General features: G+C 34.5%; 6 protein-coding genes across 10 annotated transcripts; 1 reads left to right on the top strand and 5 right to left on the bottom strand.

The window, feature by feature from the left end:
- Nucleotides 1-329: 329 nt before the first annotated feature.
- LOC9312106 (3-oxoacyl-[acyl-carrier-protein] reductase FabG) lies at nt 330-3,284 on the bottom strand. Of its 2 annotated transcripts, XM_021026590.1 has the most exons (6): nt 2,930-3,280; nt 1,806-2,077; nt 1,492-1,501; nt 1,309-1,402; nt 1,087-1,198; nt 330-684 (listed from the first exon to the last, which is right to left on the bottom strand). In XM_021026590.1, the coding sequence occupies exons 1-6, from the start codon at nt 3,069-3,071 to the stop codon at nt 574-576; spliced, it is 741 nt and encodes a 246-aa protein (XP_020882249.1). In that variant the 5' UTR covers nt 3,072-3,280; the 3' UTR covers nt 330-573. The 2 variants fall into 2 exon arrangements, with proteins under 2 accessions (XP_020882249.1, XP_002877750.1); XM_002877704.2 differs by lacking the exon at nt 1,492-1,501 and having other exon boundaries at nt 2,930-3,284.
- Nucleotides 3,285-4,692: 1,408 nt separating this feature from the next.
- Nucleotides 4,693-7,267, bottom strand: LOC9313819. 4 transcript variants are annotated; one of them, XM_021023946.1, is made up of 4 exons: nt 7,027-7,267; nt 6,196-6,473; nt 5,916-6,084; nt 4,693-5,295 (listed from the first exon to the last, which is right to left on the bottom strand). In XM_021023946.1, the coding sequence occupies exons 3-4, from the start codon at nt 6,068-6,070 to the stop codon at nt 5,079-5,081; spliced, it is 372 nt and encodes a 123-aa protein (XP_020879605.1). In that variant the 5' UTR covers nt 6,071-6,084; nt 6,196-6,473; nt 7,027-7,267; the 3' UTR covers nt 4,693-5,078. The 4 variants fall into 4 exon arrangements, 3 of the variants coding, with proteins under 3 accessions (XP_020879605.1, XP_020879604.1, XP_020879603.1); XM_021023945.1 differs by having other exon boundaries at nt 5,916-6,087; XR_002331581.1 differs by lacking the exon at nt 7,027-7,267 and adding an exon at nt 6,842-7,020 and having other exon boundaries at nt 5,916-6,473.
- Nucleotides 7,268-8,946: 1,679 nt separating this feature from the next.
- On the bottom strand, nt 8,947-9,860 carry LOC9313820. Its single transcript, XM_002877706.2, has one exon. The coding sequence runs from the start codon at nt 9,741-9,743 to the stop codon at nt 9,174-9,176; it is 570 nt and encodes a 189-aa protein (XP_002877752.1). The 5' UTR covers nt 9,744-9,860; the 3' UTR covers nt 8,947-9,173.
- A 4,441-nt stretch (nt 9,861-14,301) lies between these two features.
- LOC9313821 (leucine-rich repeat extensin-like protein 1) lies at nt 14,302-15,313 on the bottom strand. Its single transcript, XM_021024110.1, has one exon. It carries the CDS (start codon nt 15,240-15,242, stop codon nt 14,433-14,435), a length of 810 nt encoding a protein of 269 aa, XP_020879769.1. The 5' UTR covers nt 15,243-15,313; the 3' UTR covers nt 14,302-14,432.
- A 312-nt stretch (nt 15,314-15,625) lies between these two features.
- LOC9313822 lies at nt 15,626-24,172 on the top strand. Its single transcript, XM_021024109.1, has 25 exons — nt 15,626-15,865; nt 16,028-16,168; nt 16,253-16,362; nt 16,468-16,633; nt 16,720-16,820; nt 16,915-16,987; nt 17,092-17,227; nt 17,337-17,497; nt 17,615-17,739; nt 17,821-17,920; nt 18,092-18,188; nt 18,341-18,392; nt 18,484-18,585; nt 18,659-18,805; nt 18,878-19,040; nt 19,374-19,604; nt 19,692-19,846; nt 20,225-20,353; nt 20,461-20,578; nt 20,658-20,853; nt 21,041-21,152; nt 21,236-21,390; nt 21,701-23,069; nt 23,189-23,383; nt 23,485-24,172. Exons 2-25 carry the CDS (start codon nt 16,033-16,035, stop codon nt 23,959-23,961), a joined length of 4,806 nt encoding a protein of 1,601 aa, XP_020879768.1. The 5' UTR covers nt 15,626-15,865; nt 16,028-16,032; the 3' UTR covers nt 23,962-24,172.
- A 65-nt stretch (nt 24,173-24,237) lies between these two features.
- Nucleotides 24,238-25,222, bottom strand: LOC9312107. The gene has a single exon (XM_002877708.2). The coding sequence runs from the start codon at nt 25,162-25,164 to the stop codon at nt 24,469-24,471; it is 696 nt and encodes a 231-aa protein (XP_002877754.2). The 5' UTR covers nt 25,165-25,222; the 3' UTR covers nt 24,238-24,468.
- Nucleotides 25,223-26,404: the final 1,182 nt, after the last annotated feature.

A 26,404-nucleotide genomic window follows, 5' to 3' on the forward strand; every position in this document is an offset into this window, starting at 1 on the left:
CTCTTGATGACTTGACCATCACCAAAGTTTTACTCTCGTGTGAAAAAATGGACCCCGAAACATAGAGTAGTTCCTTGACGTGACAACACTTAAAAGGACCATTGTTTCTAAATTACCTTGAAGGGGGTCCCTTTTTATTTTTTGATCGGATCTTATGTCCATTCGTCCATTCACATGACTTGTCGGATCTTCTTGTGTCCCGAATTTAAACACGAAGGCACTTGTACCTTTTTAAACTTAAAGCCACAAAAAAAAGTTCAAGCCTTAGCCGACAAGACATCCCATCATCTCTAAAGGCATGCAAACTAAAGACCAAAATAAAACTACTATGAGATAAGAGATTGATAGATCATTCACGCCAATCATAAACCACCCTTTAAAATACTTAATTACATTACAAACACAATAATACACACATATGGCTAAAAGAACATTGAATAAAATCAGAAACCAATCAAATCATATTTTTTAAGTACTAGCTAGAATCTTGTGTTTGATGGTCGGATATCGAGTTCATGTGTCCAAGCTCTCCTGTCTTGAACATGGAGATACCAATATGTTTGAGCCAATACATCAGGATCCATTCCCATCACTCCCGAGCTTTCTCCTTCTCCTTCTCCATCTTCGCCTCCTACGTTGAATGATTGCTCCGCGACCATTCCTCGGGGAGGGATGTTTGTTTCTCTGGAAACACATTTTCAAGAGATTTTATCTATGCAATACTATTTGATTTTGTAAGATCTTCAAACCTTAAATATGTCAATAGTGGGGACTCTTTTTAAAAGTTCATCCCTTTATATTTGACCGATAATTTCAAGAAGATAATGAAATAGAGGCTAAGGAATCATAAAATGTTCCATTTACTAGAAAAAGAAAAGAGTAAATAAATGAGAAGTGGAGCTACATAATTTTTTCATTGCAATTTTTTGTGAGGTAAGAATCTTGTCGGTTTGGATCAGAATCTTGCTATTTATGGAAGCTATAAAAAGTTAAAAGAGCCTTTTTCGGACAGATATTTGTGGTTCTAATTTATTTATTTTTTTCTTAATGAGAAAAAATGGAAAGTGATCACATAATTGTGTGTACCTTGGAGGTCCAACGACACCGTCGATGATAACATGAGCCACATGTATTCCAAAAGCTTGATATTCTTTTGCTAAGCATTGAGACAGTGCCCTCAATGCAAACTTCCCACAGCCTGTGCCAATTTCATATATTTTCTTTAGTGGCTAACTTATTAAAATAAATATAGTATTTATTTGCAAAAATTTAAATAAAATCATTTTTTAAAAATCTTGAGAAAATTACATAGCTCGGAGAAACCAGCAATGCCATTCAAAGACGCCGAGCAACCGGTGAAGAGTATAGTTCCTTTTCCTTTCTCCATCATCCCGGGAATAACCTTTTGGTACCATATTAAAAATCAAATATAAACCTTAGAAATAAGAAAGAAACAAAAAAAGTATCGAAATCATTCAATATTAGATTTACCTTCAGCCTCCTGACAAATTTATTTGGCACAAGTAGCACATCAACAAATGATTAAATAATCTATTAAACAATTACTTGTTATTATCTAAAGAAATTTATTTATATTAGCTAAAAGATTAAAACTCTTAAGGAAAAATGACGAACCAAATATTAACAAGTGTATGTTTTGTATAAAATTATGGGTCGAACAAATTAAAGGCTATCCTGAAACCATATGTTCTAGGGTTTTTTCGGCCATGACTAACATGAGTGATTTCAAAAGAAAACACATTGTTGCGTATAATATAATAAATCGCGATTTCGAGAAAGGTCACCTGTTGGGCGCAAAGAAATGCAGCGAAGACAGAGACAGAGATAGAAGTTTGGAAAGATTGAAAAGGAATGTGGGTGAAAGAAGTGGGATGGTGACTTGCGTAAGACGAAGAAGAATGATAAGCATTGTACACTAAAACCTCCACGAACCCTAACGACAATACTCCTTCGAAGGCTTCTCTTACACTTCTTGGATCTGCACAATCAATTCTTATAGCAAACACTTGAGCTTTCTCTTCTCTTGCTATCTCTTCTGCTACTCGAGATAACCTACCTGCACAATTGATCCGACTATATATCAAGAGAGTGACCAAGTATATATATATCCAAAAGTGTTCTTAGAAAAAAAAAACAGTGTGTTAAATTTTGTAGTGTCGGTAAGTGCACCGTTTTGTGATTAATTTTTAGATGATAGGCGTGACTAAGTAAGTAGCGGAGTAACTATTTCATGTACTTGGAGGCTAGGGATGTAAAAAACACTACATTATTGTAGTCAAATGGAAACCAATTTAATGTTTTTATCACCGAACAGAATGAAAAAGTGTCACTGTTTCCGTTACTTTTGTGTAAAATAAAACAAAATAAAATTCCGATTGAATTGGATAAGTTTTACTGAACTGGTTCATAAGAAGAATTCATCGAGACAACTAGTTACACTGAAAAATGTATAAACCTATAGTGATGTACTGAATACTAATTATGTATAAACCCAAAATCTGAAAACCTTTTTTTAACAAAATTTACATTTAAAATGCACCTTTGACTATAAATTATATATGATTAGTATGCATGTGTGTGTGTGTGTGTGAGACTGTGTGGTGTGAGTCAGTCGCATTAATATATTTGCCAAAAGCAGAAATCCAGCGAAAGAAAACAATCTAAAAATAACTCTTTTTTTGTTTGTTAAAGGCTTGAAAAATAACTCATTTTCCAAAGATGAAGAAGAAAATTCCTTTTCTTCATTGGAATAAAAATGAAGAAGAAAATTCACATGGGAACATATATATAAAAAAGTATATTTATACATGGAAATATGTGGGTGTATATAAGTGTATGAATAGATAAAGATATGGATAAAAAGAAAAGCAAAAACAAAATGAAAAGAGAGAGAGAAAAGGAATCAAACCAAGATCGCGAGCGAGAATGGCGACGGTGTAGCCTTCGTGAGCAAACTTCCGAGCGATGGAGCGGCCAAGCTTTGGACCAACGCCGACCACCGCCGCTATGCCTTTGCCGCTGGAACTTGAACTCCCTACGTTTCTCATCATCGATACTTAATGATCTTTCCTTTCTCCACCAATTCTTCTCTTTATATCTACTACTCTTCTCTATGGATAAATAATCGATAAAATAGTGAAAAATATAAGAATTTTTTTTAGTTAAGTTGTGTCCCCTTAACCTAGGCCCTTTAATAAGATTGTCTTGTGAGAGAGAGAAATATTCTTGTGGACTAGATAAATTTTGGTTGTTGTATATATATATACACCTTTCTTTGTCATGTATATGAGAAAAGTTTCATCTACTTTAATAACAATCATAAAATTTAACATTGCGATGATGTAACAATTAGTACAAATATACGTCCTTTATCGACTTATTAATATTCTATATTTAGAATATATGTGTTCTAGGTGAAAGATGGTACTGTCCAATGGATAGTGTGGTTCTTAAACAAAGAGACATGTCATGTGGAAGGAAATATAGCAATTGGTTCTACTTGTTAGACTCTAAAGATGTTTCGAAAAGACTTATATAAGGTGGGCTAGCTTTTGTAAATTACGTGGTTGAGGATTCTATCTATTGGTCAATATATACCATATGCGAATTTTTCATAGCACTTTTTATTTATTTATTTGGTCGTTCTAAAATGGTTTAACATTAAAAATAAAAAAGTGTTTTTTTGCATTTCGAATAATTAATCTGGATTTCGTCACATCATAAGAGGAAACTATAGAAAACTTTTGTGTATATTAAGGGAAAAGTTAGATAGAATTATATTTAGTTTAGTTGTAGGCTTGTAATGTTAGAAATAAAATACCGATTTACATGCAAAAAACTTCGATGAAGTTTATAAGAACATTTTAAATAATATTATATATATATATATTTATTTATTTATAAGAAAGAAAACTAATGAAGAGGATTACAATTTATTAATTAAATTGGTTGACCCATTCGGTCTCTTTTTATGGGGAATATTATTACTATGAGATTTCCCCATTTGATTTTTGTATATAGATTTTTGGCTTTTATTTTTGTCTTGCAAGTTGGACATTTGCTGCCCCTTTTCCTCTTCTGTCAACAGCTCATAGGCGTTTCAAACATATACATACAAATGTAAATGTTACATATGTACTTCACCGAAGTTTCTAGATACATGCATTACTTGTATATCCATATATTTAATTTTTAATACGAACTTTTATTGGTAACCTCTTACACACTACAGAGCTTAACGTTTTTATAATTACTAGGTCGAAACCCGCGCTCCGCCGCGGGATATTTTTCGTAAATTGTGTTTGAAACTAATCAAATAAACAATTTTTGGTGTTTCAATCTCTAACCCTTCATAAACCAATCTCAATCTTATATAGTCTAGAGTCATGATTCATTACATATTCTTTTTTAAAAGGAAGGAAGATTACTGGCTATATTGCAGAGTTCATATGAAGCTGTCATATGAAGCTGTTTGTAGCATTTTTGTTTTAATATGAATATGATTGGTAGAAGTTTAATAAAAGTTTTTTTCACAAATGTTTGATTTATCTTTATATTGTAATATATGTATATATTTATCATCGAATATTATCATTCTTCCAATCATGCTTGTGCTTTGGATTTTGTAAGATTAATCACTTTCGTATCATAAGAAGGATGACTCCAAACAGAAACGATAAAAAAGAATTAAACAAGAATGATTGAAAACAATAATAGCAATTCAAACAAACCACGAATGCTTTATTCTTTCATCCCAATACAAAATGTAAATCTCTGCAAATGTGAAAGCCACACCAGGGAAGCGGCCAAAAAACTAAAAATAATTGTTGCTTAAGACTCAAGTATGTGGAGAAGGTGTCGCTCGATGTTGATTACGGCGATGTGGAAGGCTTAATTCTTTGTCGGCAATTAAAACAGCGACTACAACAGATAACTAACGACGTCACCAATGAACATTTTCAGCGGCCGTAGTCAACTTCACCGTTATATTTTTGTCTTCGTCGTCGCTCTCACTGCGTCTTGCAGACGATCGAGGCTATAGAAGATTAGAAGGTGGATCAAATGAGTATCCCAAATAGCCCTTCTTTAGTCAAGGCTTTACCAGCTCTTATTGAATTAGCCTCTATACAAACATTACTGCTCCCATAACTCGAGAGCAACGTTAAACCGGCATGAGCATTTTGCTCGATTCTATTCTCTTGTCTGTCGAGTTCAAGTAAATAGGCTGTTTGAATAATGCATCCCATAATTGTTCTCTTGTAGTTGGGATCCTTCCTATATATACCGAAAATCAACCAAAAGGTTAAAACTTGTTACGACTAATTAGTAATTAGCATTTCCTCAACAAAACAAAAGTAAATGTAGTTATTCTTCTCTCACATTACACGATTAGCTTGAGACACTTTATAAGGTTAATAAGCATAATGCAATGCAAAGTTTAGCTTGTTCATTGGTTTCTAAATGATGCTTAATGAAGGAAGAATTGAAATGCAATCATTAGAGCAAGTAAATGAGAAGACATCATAAGGCAAAGTAGATTATGACGTTAGAAGCAAAGAATATAACATGACCCAACTTAGAAACATATGGATTTTTGAATTTAAAAAAATTAACTTTCTTCTAAAAACAACATGAAATGTCTAAGATTACAAAAAAAAAAAGGAAAAAATCTCTGTAATTAAGACAAAAGACTAAAATAATAGATCAAACTTGACCAAAAATTCAACTATCTCGATCCCTTCAGATCCAAAGAACAAAATTAAGGTTTTGCTGCAATGTTCGTTTTCGATATTTAAGTTGATGTCTCACAAATTTGAGATTCATACACACTTAAAAATATGTAAAATCAAAGAAGAAACTAATCTCATTGGGGAAAAAAAAAACAGAGCACTTACCAACTGGAGTTGATGAGGTCTCCCCAATTAGGAGAAGCTACATTGCTCGGTCCTGAAACATGGAACGCGTAAGGATGATGAGCTTCATCTTCCTTCACCACCATTGTCTTCAGAGTTATCGGAGAAGAAGCCACGAAATCCACCATTATAGTCATTAATTCAATAATTTCTTCTTCGGTCAGCCATGCGTTTCGGCATCAAAACAATTAAAAAAATTCACTGTTTAGGGTTCTTCTACTTAACAACAGCGGAATTAGAAAACTCTTTCTTAGTGACTTACCATTGACAACAAGCAAATAAGAGATTTCATATGGTTCTCAGCTACAGAATCACCAATAAAACGCATTTTCTTCCCTTGAACCATACTGAGAAACCCCTTGGGATTAAACCTCGGAAGATCGTAACCATCAGGTTTCCATTTCCAGTTTAAAAAATCTGTATCGGGTGTCCCTAGTTTTATGCAGTTCTTCAAGTCAGGAATCGCAGAACAGCTTGAGTTCATGTACAAAGATCTTCTGTCTAGAACCCAACGTCCCTTGAACAAATCACACTCGATATCTAACCAAAAACCACAATAAAAGACAAACAAATCAATAGAATTTTCAGACAGAAATCTCATAAAACAACAAAAAAAAAAAAAAAAAAATACTACAGAATCGGACTGCAAGACCAGAGCCAAACATTTCAACTTGAATTTTATAAGAAGAAGGAAACTAATGCAACAGATACATTCATATAGCATACACTAATCACTCAATTCTGATTTCTTGGACCATGTCTTAAGATTTTAAGAATCCCAATTTACCATTTCTTGGACCATGTCAACAAAATTGTCTCTTTAAAATTACAAGTATCAACAGACAATCGATCTTTATGCACAAATTTATGAATATAAAACATTGATCAATACTCAAATGAATACAAACCCATAATTCCAGTGCAGAGCATCAGACACTTCAATACAACAAACGATATCATCCATCTCAAATTCGAAAATGTGTAGCATAGAAGACAATTTTGTCCCGTTCTTTTGTCAAAATGACGAAAGGGAAACAAATACATGATATTGATACAGAACATATGAAATAACGCGATTGATTTATAAGAAGACCTGGAGGAAGAGAATCGGGGAAGAGGAGAAGCAGCGGGTTTAGGCGGAATATAAAATCCGGTGGCTGGCGAAGATCTGATTTTGGATTTGAGATACGAAACAAAGGATCTGTTCATGAATCGGTTCTATTACTTGGGCCTAGGCCCATATTTATTTTTATATTTGTTCTGATGATAGAGAGAGTGACGTAGAAAAATCGGAAGTTATTACTGGAAGATGAAATTGAGCTGTATTATTTGAAATATTCTGATTGGATATCGATTTTACTGACGTGTCATGAGAACTATCTAAAAAGATAGGAGGTTTGGAGAGACTCTTAATGTTTTTATTGTATTGATTAATCACGAAAACGTTAGTAAAAACGTTATTTTAGTAATTTTATACTGTTTTGTTTTATGGTTTTTTTATCGATTATTCTATCAGCTAAAAACTTATGTTAATTTAAGTGTCACCAATAGGAATCGTTAACATAGGTAATTAAGATTGCCGATAACATGACTCTCGTACTTTTAGAACTAATGTTTGATCAAGAACATTTACTCTTGCATTTAGTATACTTCAATTGATTAACATTACTCTTACCTTGTTTGTTAAAGATTAACATTAGTACTCTTGCTTTTAGAACTATCAAAGATTATATATCCTACGCACGACCGATATGAGATATCTAGATGGGATTTGTGAAATGTGAACTGCGGAAGATAAGAATTGATAGATTCTTGCAGCAACAAAAAGGATTCTTGCAAATATGGGAGAGATAAACTTGAACAAATATATATGAAAAAGTGGCAATAAGATACTTTTTTTTTTTTTTGTCATCTGTGATTATATTTGAAAAGATCACCCGAAGGTGTCAAAGAGTTACAATTGCTAACAGGGTACAAGGAACCCTTGTGGCAATAAGATACTAATTAACATATAAAAATATTATGTCATTATATATGGGACCAGATATTGGTAACTGAGTAACCCATATCCTCTATGATTGGTCTAAATCTTCTCAAATCTTTCCTCCATTCTCTCTGATCACCTTTATATAATGTGTGTGCATTGCATCATATAATAGAGTCTATTAGTTAAGTTCATATTAAGTTGATAATAACATATTTAAGATCCTACCAAAAATACAGTGTTCAAAATTATTAAATAAATAGTACGTAGTCTGGAAAACCATATAATGATATAATTAATATAGTGACTAGTGCTAACTAAATATGTGTCCCCTTTACTATATAATATCAGATTATTATCTTTAAAACCGTATTTATTAGCCGGTCATTCTCATCATATTCTCGTTTTAAAGCTCTTTTAGTGAAAACAAAACAAAATATAGACATTATGTTATTTTCTTCTCATGATTGCTCTCGCACCGTCACATAAAAACAAATTTAATTACGTGTTCTTGAGGTGTGGGGATGAAGTCAATAACAAACATTAAATCATGAGGTCCCAAAGGAGTTGAAGAGTAGCTGTCGTTGAAATTACAGAATTATTTTAAATATATGTTTCTATTAATTACACTCCAATTTTTCCAATTATAGATTAGTTAAATTAATTTATATTAAAAAAAAATTGTGTGTTTTTTTCATCTAATCAAATTATCCAGCTTATCTCTCCATTCATCTGCATATTCTCTTGACTACAAATAACTTAGTTAATTTTGTTGAGAGAAAAAATACACACACAAAATCTTAATTAATTTTTTTCTTTTAGAAATTATTTTATCAAAATTATCTTATATTCACATGATTTTACACAAATATTTTGAGTTCATCCGTTTTCACCTTCGAAGCCTGATATATTTTGGTTGGAAAAAACCATAAATTATGTTGAAAGATAAACCATAAACCATCAAAATTGGTAAAGCCCACACAGCCCAAGTGTACAAGTGTACAACTTCTTAGCCTTGTATTGCCGTGATTTCAGGCGGATCTACGAGCATGCACATACAATTGTGAACAAATTTGTAACAGAAGAGAGAATTAAGTTCTAATATAAAAATACAAAAACTATAATTTTATTAATTAAACGACGAACAAATCAAGATACGCCCATGAGAAATGGACAAAACAAAACAAAACCCTAACAAAACTAAAAATAAGAAGAAAAAAAAAACTAAATGGAGGAGGTGCTTGAGGTAGATGTGTTTAGTTCTTGGCATGCTTGATGTGACAAGAGTATTGAAGGAGAGGAGCAAAGAAATGACTCTTAAACATCATGTGAAGATGACCGTAACACCTCTTATTCATATTCACAATAATCTCACAACACTCTTTGTCCAATGCGAAATCATTCTCCGCCCAACTCGAAAATATTTGCGAGAAACATTTCTCGTTCGTTTTCGACCCATCTTTGGACAAACACTTCTCTAACTCACCTGATTGCGACACGAGAAGAGACTCAAACGGAGGACCTGGAAGTCCAGGGATGTTAGGGAGTCCCGGGATGTTAGGCATCGGGATTCCCGGAATGTTTGGAAAAGGGATGTTTGGTATTCCCGGGATTTTGGGGATATTAGGGAACGAGCCGGGAGGTGAAGGAGGAGCGTTGGGGTCTGAAGAGGAGGAGCAAGCCCAACCAACCTTAGAGTCACCGAAGTTGTTATTGTTGTTGGCTAGATCGGATGGCTTAGGCCACGGTTTCTTTGTTGATCCGACGGTAGGGTTTGGAAGAGAGACGATGCATAGGAGAGCTACAATGATTATGACGGTCTTCATGGTGTTAAGGCGATGTAAACAAAGGATTTTTTTTTTAGGTATATAAACAAAAATGAGTGAGAATGCATGGATCCGTTTATATAGAGTTTTATTCTTTTATTTTAAAGTAAACAAAATTAAAAAATGAGGATTAAGATAGAATTTGTATATACTACGAATATGTTGTAGCAGTTATTATCTCTATATATAAACTGATTTGCTTGCAATTATTATCTCGTGAAATATATTTTTGTTATTAAAATGTATATTCAAAATGTTTTTTTTTTTTTGTTTTGTTTTGTTTTGATAACTATGGTTTTTTTAAAAGAAAAGGAAATTAGCACAATCTAAATATATCAAAGACCTGGATATATATGGAAATCATGAAAAAAGATTAGATATATATTTCTGTTTGGTAGATTATACGATTTCTAAACCAAAATATTATGTAAAATAATCAACATGAATAAAAATAAAAACCAAAGACTGGAAGGTGATTAGCCAAAAAAAAAAAAAAAGTTATAATAAAGTTAATTTATCAACTGAAGTAGATATCATGATTCATGAGTAAAAAGAAAAGAAACATTCAAATCGTCTTGTTAATAATTTCCTCGAATTTTCCATTAAATCCAACAAGAAGATCCAACTCTGTTGAATATAGAGATTTTTATGTTTATAGTAAAATGCAAAATTATAATTTACAAACCAATACAACAGAAAGAGAGATTGCACTGAGATCAATATATGAATCATATTCATATGATACAACAGTTTGCTTTCCTAACTATCTTTTCAAGTCGAAAAATATATTTCTTTATACAATCTCACATAAATTGAATGCTATTGAATTTATTGGATATAAATTTTGAAATTGGAGCTCATGATATTCACTTTTTTACGGATGTCACATATCAAAATTTCGAAAAAGAAACAAAAGAATTGATTTTGCAATGCAAGGCAATAAGAAAAATTTCAAATACGCAATTATTAACTAAAAATCACGAAGAAAAAGAAAAAGAAGCATTCAAATCGATTAAATACAAACCAGAAGATCACACTCTTCTGATTGTAGAGTTTTCAAAAATTATAATTTAAAAAACGATGTAACAAAAAGAATGATTGCATCGAAATCGACATGATACAACAGTTTTCTTCCCTAACGATCTTTTCAAGTCCAAAAATATAATTTCTTTGTAAGTGAATTTTTTGCGAATAGTGCGATTGAATCTTTTGGTATTTGATTTTTTCTTTATTCATCTACATATACATTTTTACAGGGGATTTTTGCAAAAAGTCTTTTGGATCCGGGTTTTATCCGGGATTAACTCTATCCGGATCTTGGATAAGGAATTTTAGGAATGTTGTCTTAAAACCACATTAATTCTTAATTAACACCTAAATTGGAAATATATATAATATATCTAAACTAACCATATTTGTTATTTACCTTAACTACTTCTAACCATAATTATTTAACTATTTATTTCTATATAGAAAGAATATGTGATTAAAATAAATATTTTGTAAAATATTTATTTGGGAAAAAATTGTTCATACGAAAATAATTTATTTTGTTATAAAAATTAATATTTGTTATTTGTAATTAAATTACATAAATAATAATAATAATTTGTCTACACCATCAAATAAAAATAGTTAGTTATTTAATTTTTTATTTAATATTACGTAATTTTTAAAAAATAAATTCAACAATATAATGTCAATGGGTTTAATTCTAAAGATTTGAAAATATTAAAAAATATACTAACCAAAAATTATCTATCCTAATTTGTTTCTAACAATTTGGACACAAATCTTTCAAATCTTTCAAAAATTTAATGTGATCACATTTGTTACTAAAATCTCGATTATATTCCTAAAAATCTCGAGAAGATCTTCATTTAAATCTGCAAATTATAATTTATGAATTAAATAAACTAACAATACGAATAATCCTAATATATTCGAGTACCATAACGAAATTAATTCTTTAATTAGACATATATTTTCGAAATTATCTTAAATGCTTATCATTCCAAAAATTAAATTGATTTCGAATATTTTCACAATCTAAATTAATTACTATAACATACTTTATCTCAACTATTGTTCCTAAAATATTGCTTAAATCTCGATTTTAAAGAAACTAATTACTCTATATATATTTCGAAATAATTAGATTTGGATCCTTTCTTTATTTGAACGGTTTATCAAAATTATATTCCTATAATAGATTGTAAAACATTAATGCACTATTACGAGAATATGAATTTAAAGGAAAATCTTTGATATTAATACTCCTAATAAATAGCCTATTTTAATTGCAAAAATCTTTCATATTAATGCTCTGAATAAATATGCAGATTTTAACCGTATATAATAATTGCAATTCACATTTCTTGCCTAAATAAAATGAACTATATTAATTCCGTATTCAATCCACCTAAAAGATTTAGGAAATTTTCTCATGATAAACGATATTTAAAGATATTATCCTAAAATGGTTAGGAATATATGTAGCATATTCTAGATTTGTGATAATTTAAAGATTTTCGAATATATCAACGCCTTACTAATCAAGATTTTGGATATTCTCTAACACAAAACCCTACTAACCTATCATAACTCTATAAATACTTGATTGTTTCTACTACTTCTGAACACACAAAACACCAGTTGCATTCTTTAACTTTCCAATTTCTAATCTTAATGTGTTGTTTGATTTAATTTCTTGAAATTGGATTCGATTAAACTTTGAATTTTTGTTTATACGTTTAGAAATAAATCTATTTTGAATTTTCTACGTCAATCATTTTATGAAATTTGAGGAAAAAGATACAATTCTTTTTTTATATTCATCAATTCTTTTGTTCATATATATCGCTAGAGTCTTTGGATATTATTAACTTTTTTTTTGTTCGTGTGCAGATTCTTTGTGGTCGATCATGTTGGTGATGAGTTACGACTACTCTCAATGCTAGATGCTTTGGTAACAAGTTAATTTCTATATAATATGGATTTTCCACTTACAGATTTGGAATGTCAGATTTTGTGAGTTGAAAAACTATTTATGTTTCAAAGTGTATATCTAAGCTATACAAAAGAAGTATATTTGACATCTTTTTCTCTTTTTATATTTGAGACTGTAGCCATTAAGAGTATAAAATATCTGCAAAAGATGAAGACCAACATAGAGACACCAATTTGTATCAAAAACAGGCAATTACTCATTTGACTAACTCTGGTTGTGTTATACGTACGTTTATTATTCTTTCAATTTGCTAACGACCTTATATGTGACTATTTAGTAGAGCTGCTGATTTGTATAGGCAGATTCTTCAGCTAAAGCCATTGCTGGAGTACTTTATTAAAATTTCTGACTCAAAAAATTTATATGTTTTGTTTTATATACGTTTATTATATTTTCACTTTCACTTTGGCTAATGATCTTATGTTTGACTATTTAGTAGAGCTTAGCCTAAGGTGCATTAAGTGAATGCACCATTTTACTAAAAGCAATAGACACAGTGAACAAGGTATCATCCATTTGTTTTCATATATTATACTTGATTTGACAAAATTCATGTTTGCTTTTTTATTGTATTCAAACCAATAATAATCATATTGAGCTTACATTTCTTGGGTGTGAAAGTAGCTTGATTACATAAAAACTCCAAAATCAGAAACGTATAAGAACGGTTGAAGAAGACAAGAAGGTTCTCAAAAGAGATTTTTATTTTATTTTATAATGCAACATTTTCTGTTTTTTCATAGATTTTTCAATTAAAAGTCCAAAGGGTAAAATACAGAAAAGACAAGTGAAGCCTAATTAAGGCCCAATACATAATTACACGTCTTTAACATAAATTAGTTTTCTTTTTTCGAGTTTTTTTTTTTTTTTTTTCTGTTTTCTTAGGTAAAGCATGAGACATTATTTGACTATTTTTTATACAATTAGAGTAATTTAATTTGTCTTTCGAAATTTTGTCTTTTTGGTTTATTTTAACACATTTATAACACACATATATAACACTATATAGCATTATCAAACAATTATATAATAAAGAAAACTTTATTATATTCAGATTAAATAATAAATTATATAAGTAATGAGTATAAATTTTATCCCACTAATAAAACTTACTTAGTTTTAAACTTTGGGATAGTAATTTAATAACATGTATCTTATTCGTATAAATATTTAGTCATATAAAAGCCAAATAATACTTTAGGAAATGTTTTAATAAAATTATTATTAAAAAGAAAATTACAAAATGATGTTTAATTTCACGGGATGAGATTATATGGTGGGAGGGATTTGGATAAATATTAATACGGGATGGTATACTACGGATAAAATCCTAGAATTAATAATCAAACTATAATTATACAATCTTACACACTAAACAAAACAAATATAACTTAAAATTTTGATTTTTAGTTGTAAAATATCGTTATGCGGTATACTATATATCTATAGATTATCTTAAAAATTTTAATTTTTTTATTTAGTAAAAATATAGGCCCGCGGTGTACCGCGGGTTAACATCTAGTTTGCAAACATAAGCCAAGCAACAAAGAGAAGAAATAGATAATTATTCATTGATTCTACTGAACAAAAGATCCGTTCATTAGATATGATCATAAAACAAATACTAAACGAACCAAAACAAGAAAACAAATATAAAAAAACCAAAGAAAGAAGAGAAACTAGCAGGTGACATGGCAAGTGTAACGAACAAGAGGAACAAAGAAAGGATCGTTGAAGAATCCCCAAGCGACGTCGTCACATTCACTTTCCATGTTGACAACAAGGTTGCAACAATAGTCACTAACACTAAACAACCTCGTGTAGAAACTGACCTCCATCTGCATCCGACACATCCCAACAGGTCCCATGTTTCTCATACAGCTCTCCATGTGTTCCCATGGATTCTGTTGATGATGATGATGGCGATGCTCCGGAGGTGGATTTATTGGAGATGATGAGTGATCATCACTTGGTGGCAGAGATGGAGACTTCTTGGGTGTTGGAGGTGGAAGAGATGGTGTTGAAGGTGTAGATGGAGACTTCTTGGGCGTTGGCGGAGGAAGAGACGACGGTGTTGGAGGAGATGGAGACTTCTTGGGCGTTGGAGGCGGAGATGGAGACTTCTTGGGCGTTGGAGGTGGAAGAGACGGTGTTGAAGGCGGAGATGGAGACTTCTTGGGCGTTGGTGGCGGCGGAGACTTTTTGGAAGCTGGAGGAGGAGGAGACGGTTTTGATGGAGTCGACGGAAAGGGCGTTGATGGAGAAATGGAGATGGCTGGAGCAGATCCGTTGCTATAAGTACATTTCCAGACTTTGGAATCTCCATAGCTGAAACTATGGCCAGTGTTCAAAAACATCAGTTCGTTTCTAGAGATTTCAGACGGATTTGGCCATCCTTCGATTTTTGGCCAATATTTTCCGACGGTTGTGGTCGGAAAAGCGGCAAGGCAAAGAAAAGCTGCCGCTACAAGCACCATGGAGTTTTTCATCGTTAAGGGAAATCAAGGAAGATTTGCGAGTGTGAGACTAAATCGGTTTATATATATATATATAGAAGGATTTAATTTTTTTTTTTAAAGGTTAAAAATATAACAAAGATCTTTTACAAACAAAAATTATGATAACGAACATAAAATTCCATATCTTGTAATTATTATCTCCTCAAAATTTAATCTGTTGTAAAAATTATCTCTTGAAAACTCGAAAAGAATATTCTTAACGAGAACCGAAAAACAAAAATTAATATGTACCATATTTCAATTATCAGATGCAGATTTGTCTACTTCTTTGAAAGACCTCTTAAAGCCCATTTAGGCCCGCTAATTAAAAAAATTTAAGCCCATAAAAACGGCGTCGCTTAAGAATTAGACAGTGAGGCAATGGAGCATAAAGGAACTCTCCAAAGACCCGACCCGGAAAGAGAGATCCGGACAACCCGACCCACATATTTGACATTTTTTTGTTCGATCTTCTTCTTCCTCCTCTGTTGATTTTTCTGATATTCCCGTTCGATCTCACTCTGTTTCCCAAAACCTTCGTGTATCTTCATATCCTCAGCATCGGATTTGAAGCAAATTGATGAACTCGTAATCTCACAGGGATCTAAGAGCAGGTAAAAGCAAACGAACACTGTGAAGCTATCGTCGAATTTTCCATTTTTTTGAAAATTTATTTTTCAAAGATCAGATCAGTAATATCGTTATCAGCTTCTCTCGTTCTCTTAATCGATCTGAATCGTAATTGCGACAATGATCAACCGGATTTTGTCTTTCAGGAGTTATGGAGTGGGCAACGGTGCAGCATCTGGATCTGCGTCATGTAGGTCGCGGTGTGAGCAAGCCACTACAACCTCATACGGCGGCGTTTCATCCTTCTCAAGCCGTAATCGCTGTTGCCGTTGGCTCTCACATCATGGGTGATTAAATCTCAGCAAATTATTAAGATTCTTGGTTTCTTCATAGTTGTGATTGTTTGATGTTGAGACCTATTTGGTTTGCAGAATTCGATGCATTAACGGGGTGTAAGATCGCTTCGATTGACATTGGATCTCCAGCTGTTAGAATGTTGTATAGTCCTACTAGCAGCAATGCTGTTGTTGCTATTCTTGAGGTCAATTTCCTCAAATGATATTTTAGAGATATTGTTTTCAACTTGGAATAGTAGTTTTAGCTCGGTTCTTAGCGTTTTAACTGGTTTGTGTTTGGAATTGTTTAGGATTGTACAATTAGGTCTTGTGATTTTGAAACGGAGCAGACTTGTGTATTGCACTCACCGGAGAAGAGGAGTGAGCACATTTCCTCAGATACTGAAGTTCATCTTGCTGTGACGCCACTCCAACCTGTTGTGTTTTTCGGATTCCCAAAAAGAATGAGTGTGACAGGTTGGGTTTTCGGTTCCTGAGTTCTCCTATTAGCAGATTTTTGTGTATTTGTTTTTCTGATTGCCTATAATTTCTTTTTGCTGTAGTTGTTGGAACTGTTGAAGGTGGAAGAGCTCCGACAAAAATTAAGACAGACCTGAAGAAACCGATTGTGAATATTGCTTGTCATCCCCGACTCCCTGTCCTGGTATGATAAAACATCCTTGCATTTTCATCTTAGTGAGTGGAATCTGATTTTGTTGTACACACGAGTAACTTCTTGTTCAATGTTGTCTTTTCAGTATGTAGCATATGCAGAGGGGTTGATAAGAGCTTATAACATTCATACTTATGCTGTTCATTATACACTACAGCGTGAGTATAGGAGGATCTCACATGTCTCATTTTCTTTATTCTTCTCACTTGTGGTATCCTGAGCAATAACTACCACTTAAAGCAGTTCTTTGTTATCCTCGCAGTTGATAATACTATTAAACTTATCGGCGCAAGTTCGTTTGCTTTTCACCCAACACTAGAATGGATTTTTGTTGGAGATAGGAGGGGTACACTTTTAGCGTGGGATGTTTCAACTGAAAGACCTAATATGATTGGAATGTAAGTCAATTTCGTTGCTTTCAGATTTCGGTCAGCTGGCATGAAATTGCTGCCCATTTTTTGCTCGTAATAATTCATTCCTGTTTGTTATATTTTGGAACAACTGCAGAACGCAAGTGGGTTCGCAACCCATCACTTCAATTTCTTGGCTTTCTATGTTGCGTGTACTTGTCACTGTGTCCAAGGATGGATCTCTTCAAGTGTGGAAGACACGGGTAATAATCAATCCCAACAGGCCTTCGACACAAACAAACTTTTTTGAGCCTGCTGGTAAGCCTGATGTCTCTTAAGGAGGAAATGTCTTTTACTCCCCGATTCAGGAATAATTCCCATGATTTGGTTTGAAAACTTTGATTACGCATTGTAGCACTATCCTTTTTTTTGCAGCTATGGAATCAATAGACGTTCCTAGAATTCTCTCTCAACAGGGTGGGGAAGCTGTTTACCCTTTACCGCGAATCAAAACTTTAGAAGTTCACCCAAAGCTGAACTTAGCAGCTTTGATTTTTGCAGTTAAGAATACTTCCTACTGGCATTCCTCGCTTAGGTAGAAGTGTAGCTTCTGTCTTTGACATACTTGGCTTTTTATACAGAACATGGCGGGTAATGAGAACACTCAAAATCGAGCAGCTCAGACTAGGGAAGGAAGGAAGCAGCTCTTTGCAGTTCTGCAAAGTGCTAGGGGATCTTCAGGTGAATCTTGAACACGAATTTTATTTGAACATAACAATTGATACTCTTCTTAACCTGTATGGAACTGTCTCTTGAGAGTCGCCAATCCTCTGTTAATAACAAGGTTTGTGGGTTCGACCAGAGTTGTTCAGTATCAATATCCTGCTTTCTAACACTTGAGGTGATTAACAGCTTCTGTTCTAAAGGAAAAGCTTTCATCGATGGGTTCTTCTGGAATTTTAGCTGAGCATCAACTCCAAGCTCTGCTACAGGAGCATCATCACAAGGGGTAAGTGGATATTCCTCATGCAATCAGTGTTAGAAGTTTCGCAAAAATAAATGACTATCATGTGCAGTGAATATGCCCTGAATTCCGTACCAAATGACTCAAGTTTTTTATATTTCATCGGCTTCATAGTTCACTCTATTACTTTTCTGCAGCCAAAGTCAGCTAACAATTTCAGATATTGCACGGAAGGCGTTCCTGTATAGTGTATGACTGTTTTACCCTCTTGCTTAGACATTATGTTTTTTTTTATTTTTTGGAACTGTTTTGAGCTAAGTCCATGACTTAATCCGTACAGCATTTTATGGAGGGCCATGCTAAAACTGCTCCAATATCAAGGTTACCCCTTATTACCGTCGTAGATGCAAAGGATCAACTTAAAGACATTCCTGTTTGCCAGGCATGTAACTGTTGTTTAGAGCTTCTTTTCTGTAGTATCTGATTTATGCCTGACTGATTGGGTTATTTGACAGCCATTTCATTTGGAGCTGAATTTCTTCAATAAGCCAAATAGAGTTCTTCACTATCCTGTGAGAGCCTTTTATATCGAGGGCCTTAACCTCATGGCACACAATCTCTGTTCTGGAACGGACAACATCTACAAGAAGCTGTACACATCGGTATTATCTGATATCATGTGATTTCGTTTTATTTATTGGTTTCCTTTTACTTACAGTACTTTTTCGTTTCAGATTCCCGGAAATGTAGAATATCATTCGAAACACATTGTTTACAGTCGTAAAAGGCACCTCTTTCTGGTTGTCTTTGAGTTTAGTGGTGCTACGAATGAAGTTGTTCTTTACTGGGAAAATACAGGTTCTCAGCTGCCTAATAGCAAAGGAAGCACTGCTAAAGGTTTGTCTAATCATTGGATTTCCTTGCTACTTTTTAGAGAACATTAAATGGTATCATACTGCATCCAATCATTTAGATATACCAGGGGTACAATGTATGCTATAAAACAGTAGGTGCTCTTTCTGCTGGGAGACTGATGCTAGGGTCTACTGCTGTTTACTCTAGGGACTAGCACTCAAGGAATCTGAAGGTTTCAACAAATGATCTTTTAACTTGAAAGGGATGCAAGCTTAGAATTATTTAAGGCGTTCATCCTTTTTGTTTTCCTGTGTTTCCGAAAGCGTAAACGAACAAGAGAGGACTAACCTCAAAGCTATACTTTTTGCTATGCAGGTTGCGATGCTGCCTTTATCGGCCCAAATGACGATCAATTTGCAATTCTTGACGAGGATAAGACAGGACTTTCTATGTATATCCTCCCAAAATATACCACAATGGAAGAGAATGAGAAGAATTTGTTATCTGAAGAGAACCAAAACAAAGAGGCAGATGCCTCGGGAATTCAGGGTCCACAACAATTCATGTTTGAGACAGAAGTCGATCGTGTTTTTTCCACACCGATAGGTGATGTTGCATCAGATATTCTCATTCTTGAAAATTACTTATCAATGGGAGCATGCCATTGCTAACTGATGCCTCTTTAAATTACAGAGTCCACTCTGATGTTTGCTTGTAATGGAACCCAAATTGGGCTGGCAAAGTTGTTTCAAGGCTACCGTCTCTCAGCTTCAGATGGTCATTATATTTCAACACAAGGTGAGGGACGAAAGTCAATAAAGTTGAAGAAGCACGAAATAGCTCTGCAGGTATGAAATTCCCTACAAAACATGAATGTCCTGCTGATTGCTTTTGATATTTAGTTTCTGTTTCTATGGCCAGCCCTGTAAATGCAGTCGTTTTATTCCGTACCCTTTAATGTGGTTTACATCTGGCCAGCTCTCTTAAAGTAACTTGATCTCGTTCAGAAAACAATGACAAGAAAATGACTCATCATGTTGATGTTAGCTTTTCTATTGCTGTCAAAAAATTGGTTGATTCGACTAGGGTCATTGATATAATTGTTCCTGAAATTTTGGTCAATCAACTTTGGTATATGTAGAGATTCTTAGAATGTGTTTCAGATCTCCAAATTAGTTTTTTCCCCAAATTGTATATAGAACTAATTGTTGTCGCAAAATGAACAGGTTCAATGGCAAGAAACACCCCGGGGATATGTCGCAGGGATATTAACAACCCAAAGGGTGCTGATGGTGTCTGCAGATTTTGATATATTGGCAAGCAGTTCGACAAAATATGATAGAGGACTACCATCAATATCCTGATTAAACTATCTTTTTCCCCTTTCAATCATGTGCATTATATGTTAACACTATTTAGATGTATGCTCATTGATTTTTGAAAAACCTTAACTTATGTGAACTTTAGATCCCTTCTATGGGTTGGACCTGCCTTACTCTTTTCTACAACAACTGCTGTATGTTTGCTTGGCTGGGATGGGAAAGTGAGGACCATTCTTTCTATAAGTACACCGTACGCAGGTAAGCAGATCTCGGTTCTCTATATGCTTAAGGTGATTTTACTGTATTCATTCTCTTAAATTTATTCTCTTCAACGCAGCCTTAGTTGGTGCCTTGAATGACCGCCTATTGCTTGCTAATCCCACTGATATAAGTCCGAAGCAGAAAAAGGGGATCGAAATCAAGAGCTGTCTTGTTGGGCTACTTGAACCGCTTTTAATCGGATTTTCTACAATGCAACAAACATTTGAACAGAAAGTGGACCTTTCTGAAATATTGTATCAAATAACAACAAGGTTACCCCCTGTCCTTTTTTCTTCTCTTTCATGTTCGAAATTTGTTACATATTTAATGTTGAATCTTTGGAATATGTGTGCATGATACATCAATGAGTTTCTTTGTCTCTTTTCCTAGCTATCTTTATTGACTCCATTTCCATGCTAATTATATTAGCTTCTTTATTTTTTGATATATTGGCTGCAGGTTTGATAGCTTGCGAATTACTCCAAGATCTCTTGATATTCTTGCTAGAAGCGCTCCAGTATGTGGAGATCTTGCCGTATCATTAGCTCAAGCGGGCCCTCAATTCAACCAGGTGAGTTGAGTTCAGTAGATCTAATGACCAGAACTCTCCCCCAGAAGATGTGTTCTCTTACTAAACGGTTTCGAAAAAATTAGGTATTACGTTGTGCATATGCAATAAAGGCTCTTCGATTCTCCACGGCATTGTCGGTTTTAAAGGACGAGTTCTTGCGTTCTAGAGACTATCCAAAATGTCCTCCAACTTCTCTTTTGTTCCAGAGGTTCCGGCAGCTTGGATATGCTTGTATCAAGTAAGTAAACTTTCTTTGCAGGACATATGTAGCATCTAAAAATCTAAAAATATAGTTAGTTACTGTTGGACGGCCTATTCAACCTCATTTTCTGGTGAACTAATAAATGTGGGAGTTTAGCGCATCTTGAACTGGACCTTGAAAAGTTAAATCTCAAGTATTTTTTACTGCCTCCCCAGTCACCATCTACAGTTAGTTGGAGCTTGGATATAACACTTCTAGATCCTTGTACCTAAATTGCCTCTCTATGCTAGTTTCTTATGGAAATGTTTTTGGCAAGGTTCAGTCATCTAACTACTTTCTACTGTAGATATGGTCAATTTGATAGCGCAAAGGAAACTTTTGAAGTAATAGGCGACTATGAGAGCATGCTAGATCTTTTTATATGCCACCTCAACCCTAGTGCTATGCGTCGTCTTGCCCAGAAATTGGAAGAAGAAAGCGGAGATCCCGAGTTGAGACGATATTGTGAAAGGATTCTACGAGTACGGTCTACAGGATGGACCCAGGGAATTTTTGCTAATTTTGCAGCTGAGAGTATGGTTCCAAAAGGACCAGAATGGGGTGGTGGCAACTGGGAAATCAAGACTCCAACCGACATGAAGAGCATACCTAAGTGGGAGCTTGCTGGGGAAGTAATGCCATACATGAAGAATGAAGATGGAACAATCCCCTCAATAGTAGCTGATCATATTGGTGTTTACTTGGGCTGTGTCAAAGGCAGAGTTAATGTGGTGGAAATTAAAGAAGACAGCTTAGTTTCTAAACCTGGAGGGCTTAGTCTGTTGGGTAAACCTGTATCGGATAAACCTTTGGCACTTCCTGCTGGTGAATCCAGTTCGTTGATGGGTCTGGAATCCCTTGGAAAACAAAACGTAGCTGATGAACAGGCAAAGGCTGCTGAGGAATTCAAGAAAACAATGTATGGTGCTGCTGGTGATGGCAGCAGCAGTGACGAGGAAGGTGTAACAAAACCTAAGAAGCTGCAGATTAGAATACGAGAAAAGCCAACATCTACCACTGTGGACGTCAATAAGCTTAAAGAAGCTGCTAAAACGTTTAAACTCGGAGATGGGCTAGGCTTAACGATGAGTAGAACAAAATCAATTAATACTGGATCCCAGGATTTGGGTCAGATGTTAAGCCAGCCTTCTTCCTCAACTGCTGCAACTACAACTGCTCCCGGTTCTGCATCTGCTCCTGTTGATCCTTTTGCGATGGGCTCATGGACACAGCAACCTCAACCAGTTTCTCAACCAGCTCCACCTGGTGTAGCTGCGCCAATACCGGAAGACTTTTTCCAAAACACAATCCCATCTGTTGAGGTTGCCAAGACATTGCCTCCTCCTGGCACTTATCTTTCGAAAATGGACCAAGCTGCAATAGCTGCACAGGGTGTTCCAAATCAAGCAAATAATACTACTCTGCCTGATATTGGTCTTCCCGATGGTGGCATTCCTCAACAGACAAGTCAACAACCTGGTGCTCCATTTCAGACTGTTGGACTTCCTGACGGCGGTGTTCCTCAACAGTATCCTGGTCAGACCCTGGGTCCATCCCAGGTTCCCGTTTCTACACAGCCTCTTGATCTTAGCGTTCTTGGAGTTCCAAATACTGGTGATTCTGGAAAGCCTCCCGGACAACCTCAATCGCCTCCTGCATCAGTTCGTCCTGGACAGGTAAATGTGAATTTGATTTTGGAATTCACTAATTAAACTTTCTGATGTTTCTAATTACATACAAAGATCAAATCCAACACGGAAAAGTGCATAAATCTTATTATTGCTTTTCTCCTCAGGTTCCACGTGGAGCTGCAGCTCCTGTTTGTTTCAAGACTGGACTTGCACATCTTGAACAAAACCAGCTTCCAGATGCACTTTCTTGCTTCGACGAAGCATTCTTGGCTCTGGCTAAGGATCAATCACGTGGAGCAGATATCAAAGCTCAAGCCACAATCTGTGCTCAGTACAAGATAGCTGTAACTCTCCTTCGGGTAACTAACTCTCATCTATCTCCCCTGTAATGAGTTTAGATTCTGCTCAAACGAACGAGACCATCTTATCAATGCTTTTTTCTCGTCTCTCCCATTTGCAGGAAATCTTGAGGCTACAAAGAGTCCAAGGTGCAAGTGCATTAAGCGCAAAAGACGAAATGGCAAGACTTTCAAGGCATCTAGCTTCACTGCCACTACTAGCAAAGCACCGCATAAACTGCATACGCACTGCAATCAAAAGAAATATGGAAGTTCAAAACTATGGCTACTCAAAGCAGATGCTGGAACTTCTTTTATCAAAGGCACCAGCGAGCAGGCAAGAGGAATTAAGAGGACTAGTCGATCTTTGTGTCCAGAGAGGCACATCGAACAAATCCATCGACCCGCTTGAAGATCCTTCTCAGTTATGCTCAGCTACGCTCAGCAGATTATCGACTATTGGATACGATGTTTGTGATCTCTGTGGCGCAAAGTTTGCTGCTCTTTCATCGCCCGGTTGTATCATATGCGGTATGGGAAGCATCAAACGGTCTGATGCACTCGCTGGACCCGCACCTGTATCCACACCGTTCGGCTAAACGTTATAGACATTATTACGGTTGGTGTTAATCAACATTTAAGCAAATTTCAAACTGGTTACATGTAAGAACATTCGATCGATTTTGTGGGGTTTGATTTCGGTTTATTTGTCTGTATATGATTTGATCATTTGTATCTGTTTATTTTCCGTATGTAGCTAATACAGTTTGTTGAGAGATTTGAGATATTTACGTGCTTTAATTTATCTCATGGAAGGTAGCAAATATTAAGAAGCTCATGATTAGTCCATATGGACACTATGGACGATAGAATAAGTATTAAAAATCATAATTAACAAATATATATCAATAAACAAGCTCATACAATACAAAGAGTTTCAGATGTTAACACAAAAACAATTTGTATCCCTAATTTTATTCATGATCTAGAATTATGAATCCATTATAAAATAGTACCAATGGGTATGTAATCTATTACACTCTAATTTACAAAATACATATCGTAAAATAATGTATTAAATGTAGCTATAAACTATTAAACCTTTTTTAAGCTTTAGGTTCATTGTTATTGACAGCATGACCAACCCCGGGGCTATGTCCTGGTGTCGTGGGTTTGAAGTCATCTCCTTTCTTATGGCCCATCCCGGGACTGTTTCCTGGAGTAGTAGGTGCGAAATCATCGGTAGATCCGGATTTGAAATGATCTTTACCGTTCATTTTCTTCAATCGTATTTCTTCCGTGGGTGCGAAGTCATCCTTAAACCCTTTAACATTTGCATTCCCTTTCTTGTGACCTATCCCAGGACTGTTTCCCGGAGAAGTCGGTGCAAATTCGTCCGTAGATCCGGTTTTGAAATGATTTTGACCGTTTGTTTGTTGAAACCTTTCAACATTGGCAGTGTCTTTCCTATGTCCCACCCCGGGACTGTGTCCTGGAGAAGTGGGTGCGAAATCGTCTGTTGATCCGGTTTTGAAATGATCTTGACCGTTAGTTTTCAGCAACTTTCTTCCTTCCGTGGGCTTGAAGTCATCTTGAAACCCTTCTACATTCACCTTACCTTTTCTGTGTCCCACGCCAGGACTGTTTCCTGGAGAAGTAGGCGCGAAATCATCTGTAGATCCAGCTTTGAAATGATCTTGGTCGTTTGTATTCCTCAATCTTCTTGCTTCGGTGGTGATTGGTGTTTGGTCAAATACCATCGAGATGACGATAGTCATCACTGTGATAGAGAGTAGTTTCATGTCGTTGTTTATTTGTGTGGATTTAGAAGTAAGGTTTAGGAGTTTGTATATATGTGTGCTGAAATTTGGAGTAAGAATGCCCCAAAGAGATTGTATTTATAGTGCCATGAGATTGCTTATGTTGCTGTTTATTGAATTAAAAATGTCTAGACAATGGCCACACTGGTTGATTTTGGACCGTCTATATATCTATTAATTTAAGAATATTGATTAGACTACAAAGTATTCATATTCAACACCGTTTTAAATTTTCTGAAGGTTTTTGTTCTAAAATGAAATAACGTTCGAATACATTTAGTAACAAATTTTTATTCTTTTCGGCGAAATGAAACGTTTCTGAGATATTTATTAGTTACTGGTTTTTTGAAACATCATATATACTAATGGAGATGATAATTTTTTTACATATATGAATGTTAATCTCATTAAAAATGGAAGGAGATGATAAATTGATGATAATTTTTTTGACAAGGTGAGATAGAATTCGATTGACATTGGTATGTCGAACATTAAAGTAACAGCTACTTTGACATGGAATACCAAAAAATGCTTTCTTAGTACTTATTGAATTCTCCATTTGCACATGCAAATAGAGGACATTTGTTTGTATAAGATCTATTCAAATACATTATAACAAGTGGGCACGCATTTTTATATTGTTGCTCGTGCATGGTTAATTGAAATAGAAAATGCTACAATAGACTATAAATGGACGGACGATAAATAGAGCCTGTGGTTAAAAAGGAGATTCCAAAATATTGATAGATTGATATTTGTGATGAAGGTTTAATTATACAATATTACAAAGTCGGTCCTAAACCTCTCGTAGTGCTCCATTGTTGAATATACAACACATATTTGTATTCCGAAAGATTTTAACGATGGAAATGATCACATTTGGTTTGAAAATTATATTAATAATCTAAATTAATCGGTTCATTGTTTTAAAAATGAATTCAAAGGCTAAGAAAAGCCGCCCTTCGCCACCACAGAAATGCATTTTCAACAACACAATCACACGAGTTTAAAAAAGACTAATGATTTGACAAAAGATCTTTTGAATTGACTTTTCTCTCCTTTAAATGTCGAATGGGAAATGTAAAATACTAAATAGGATTCTATGCATGTTTGACTATATATATTGCAACATACTGTTGAGATTTCTATATACAGTATATATTACTTTATTCATACTAAGCATAATAAGATGATCTCACTCACAAATATAAAGATCTTCCAC

Source organism: Arabidopsis lyrata (genome assembly GCF_000004255.2).
Source record: "Arabidopsis lyrata subsp. lyrata unplaced genomic scaffold ARALYscaffold_5, whole genome shotgun sequence".
In the NCBI taxonomy this organism is placed as follows: domain Eukaryota; kingdom Viridiplantae; phylum Streptophyta; class Magnoliopsida; order Brassicales; family Brassicaceae; genus Arabidopsis; species Arabidopsis lyrata.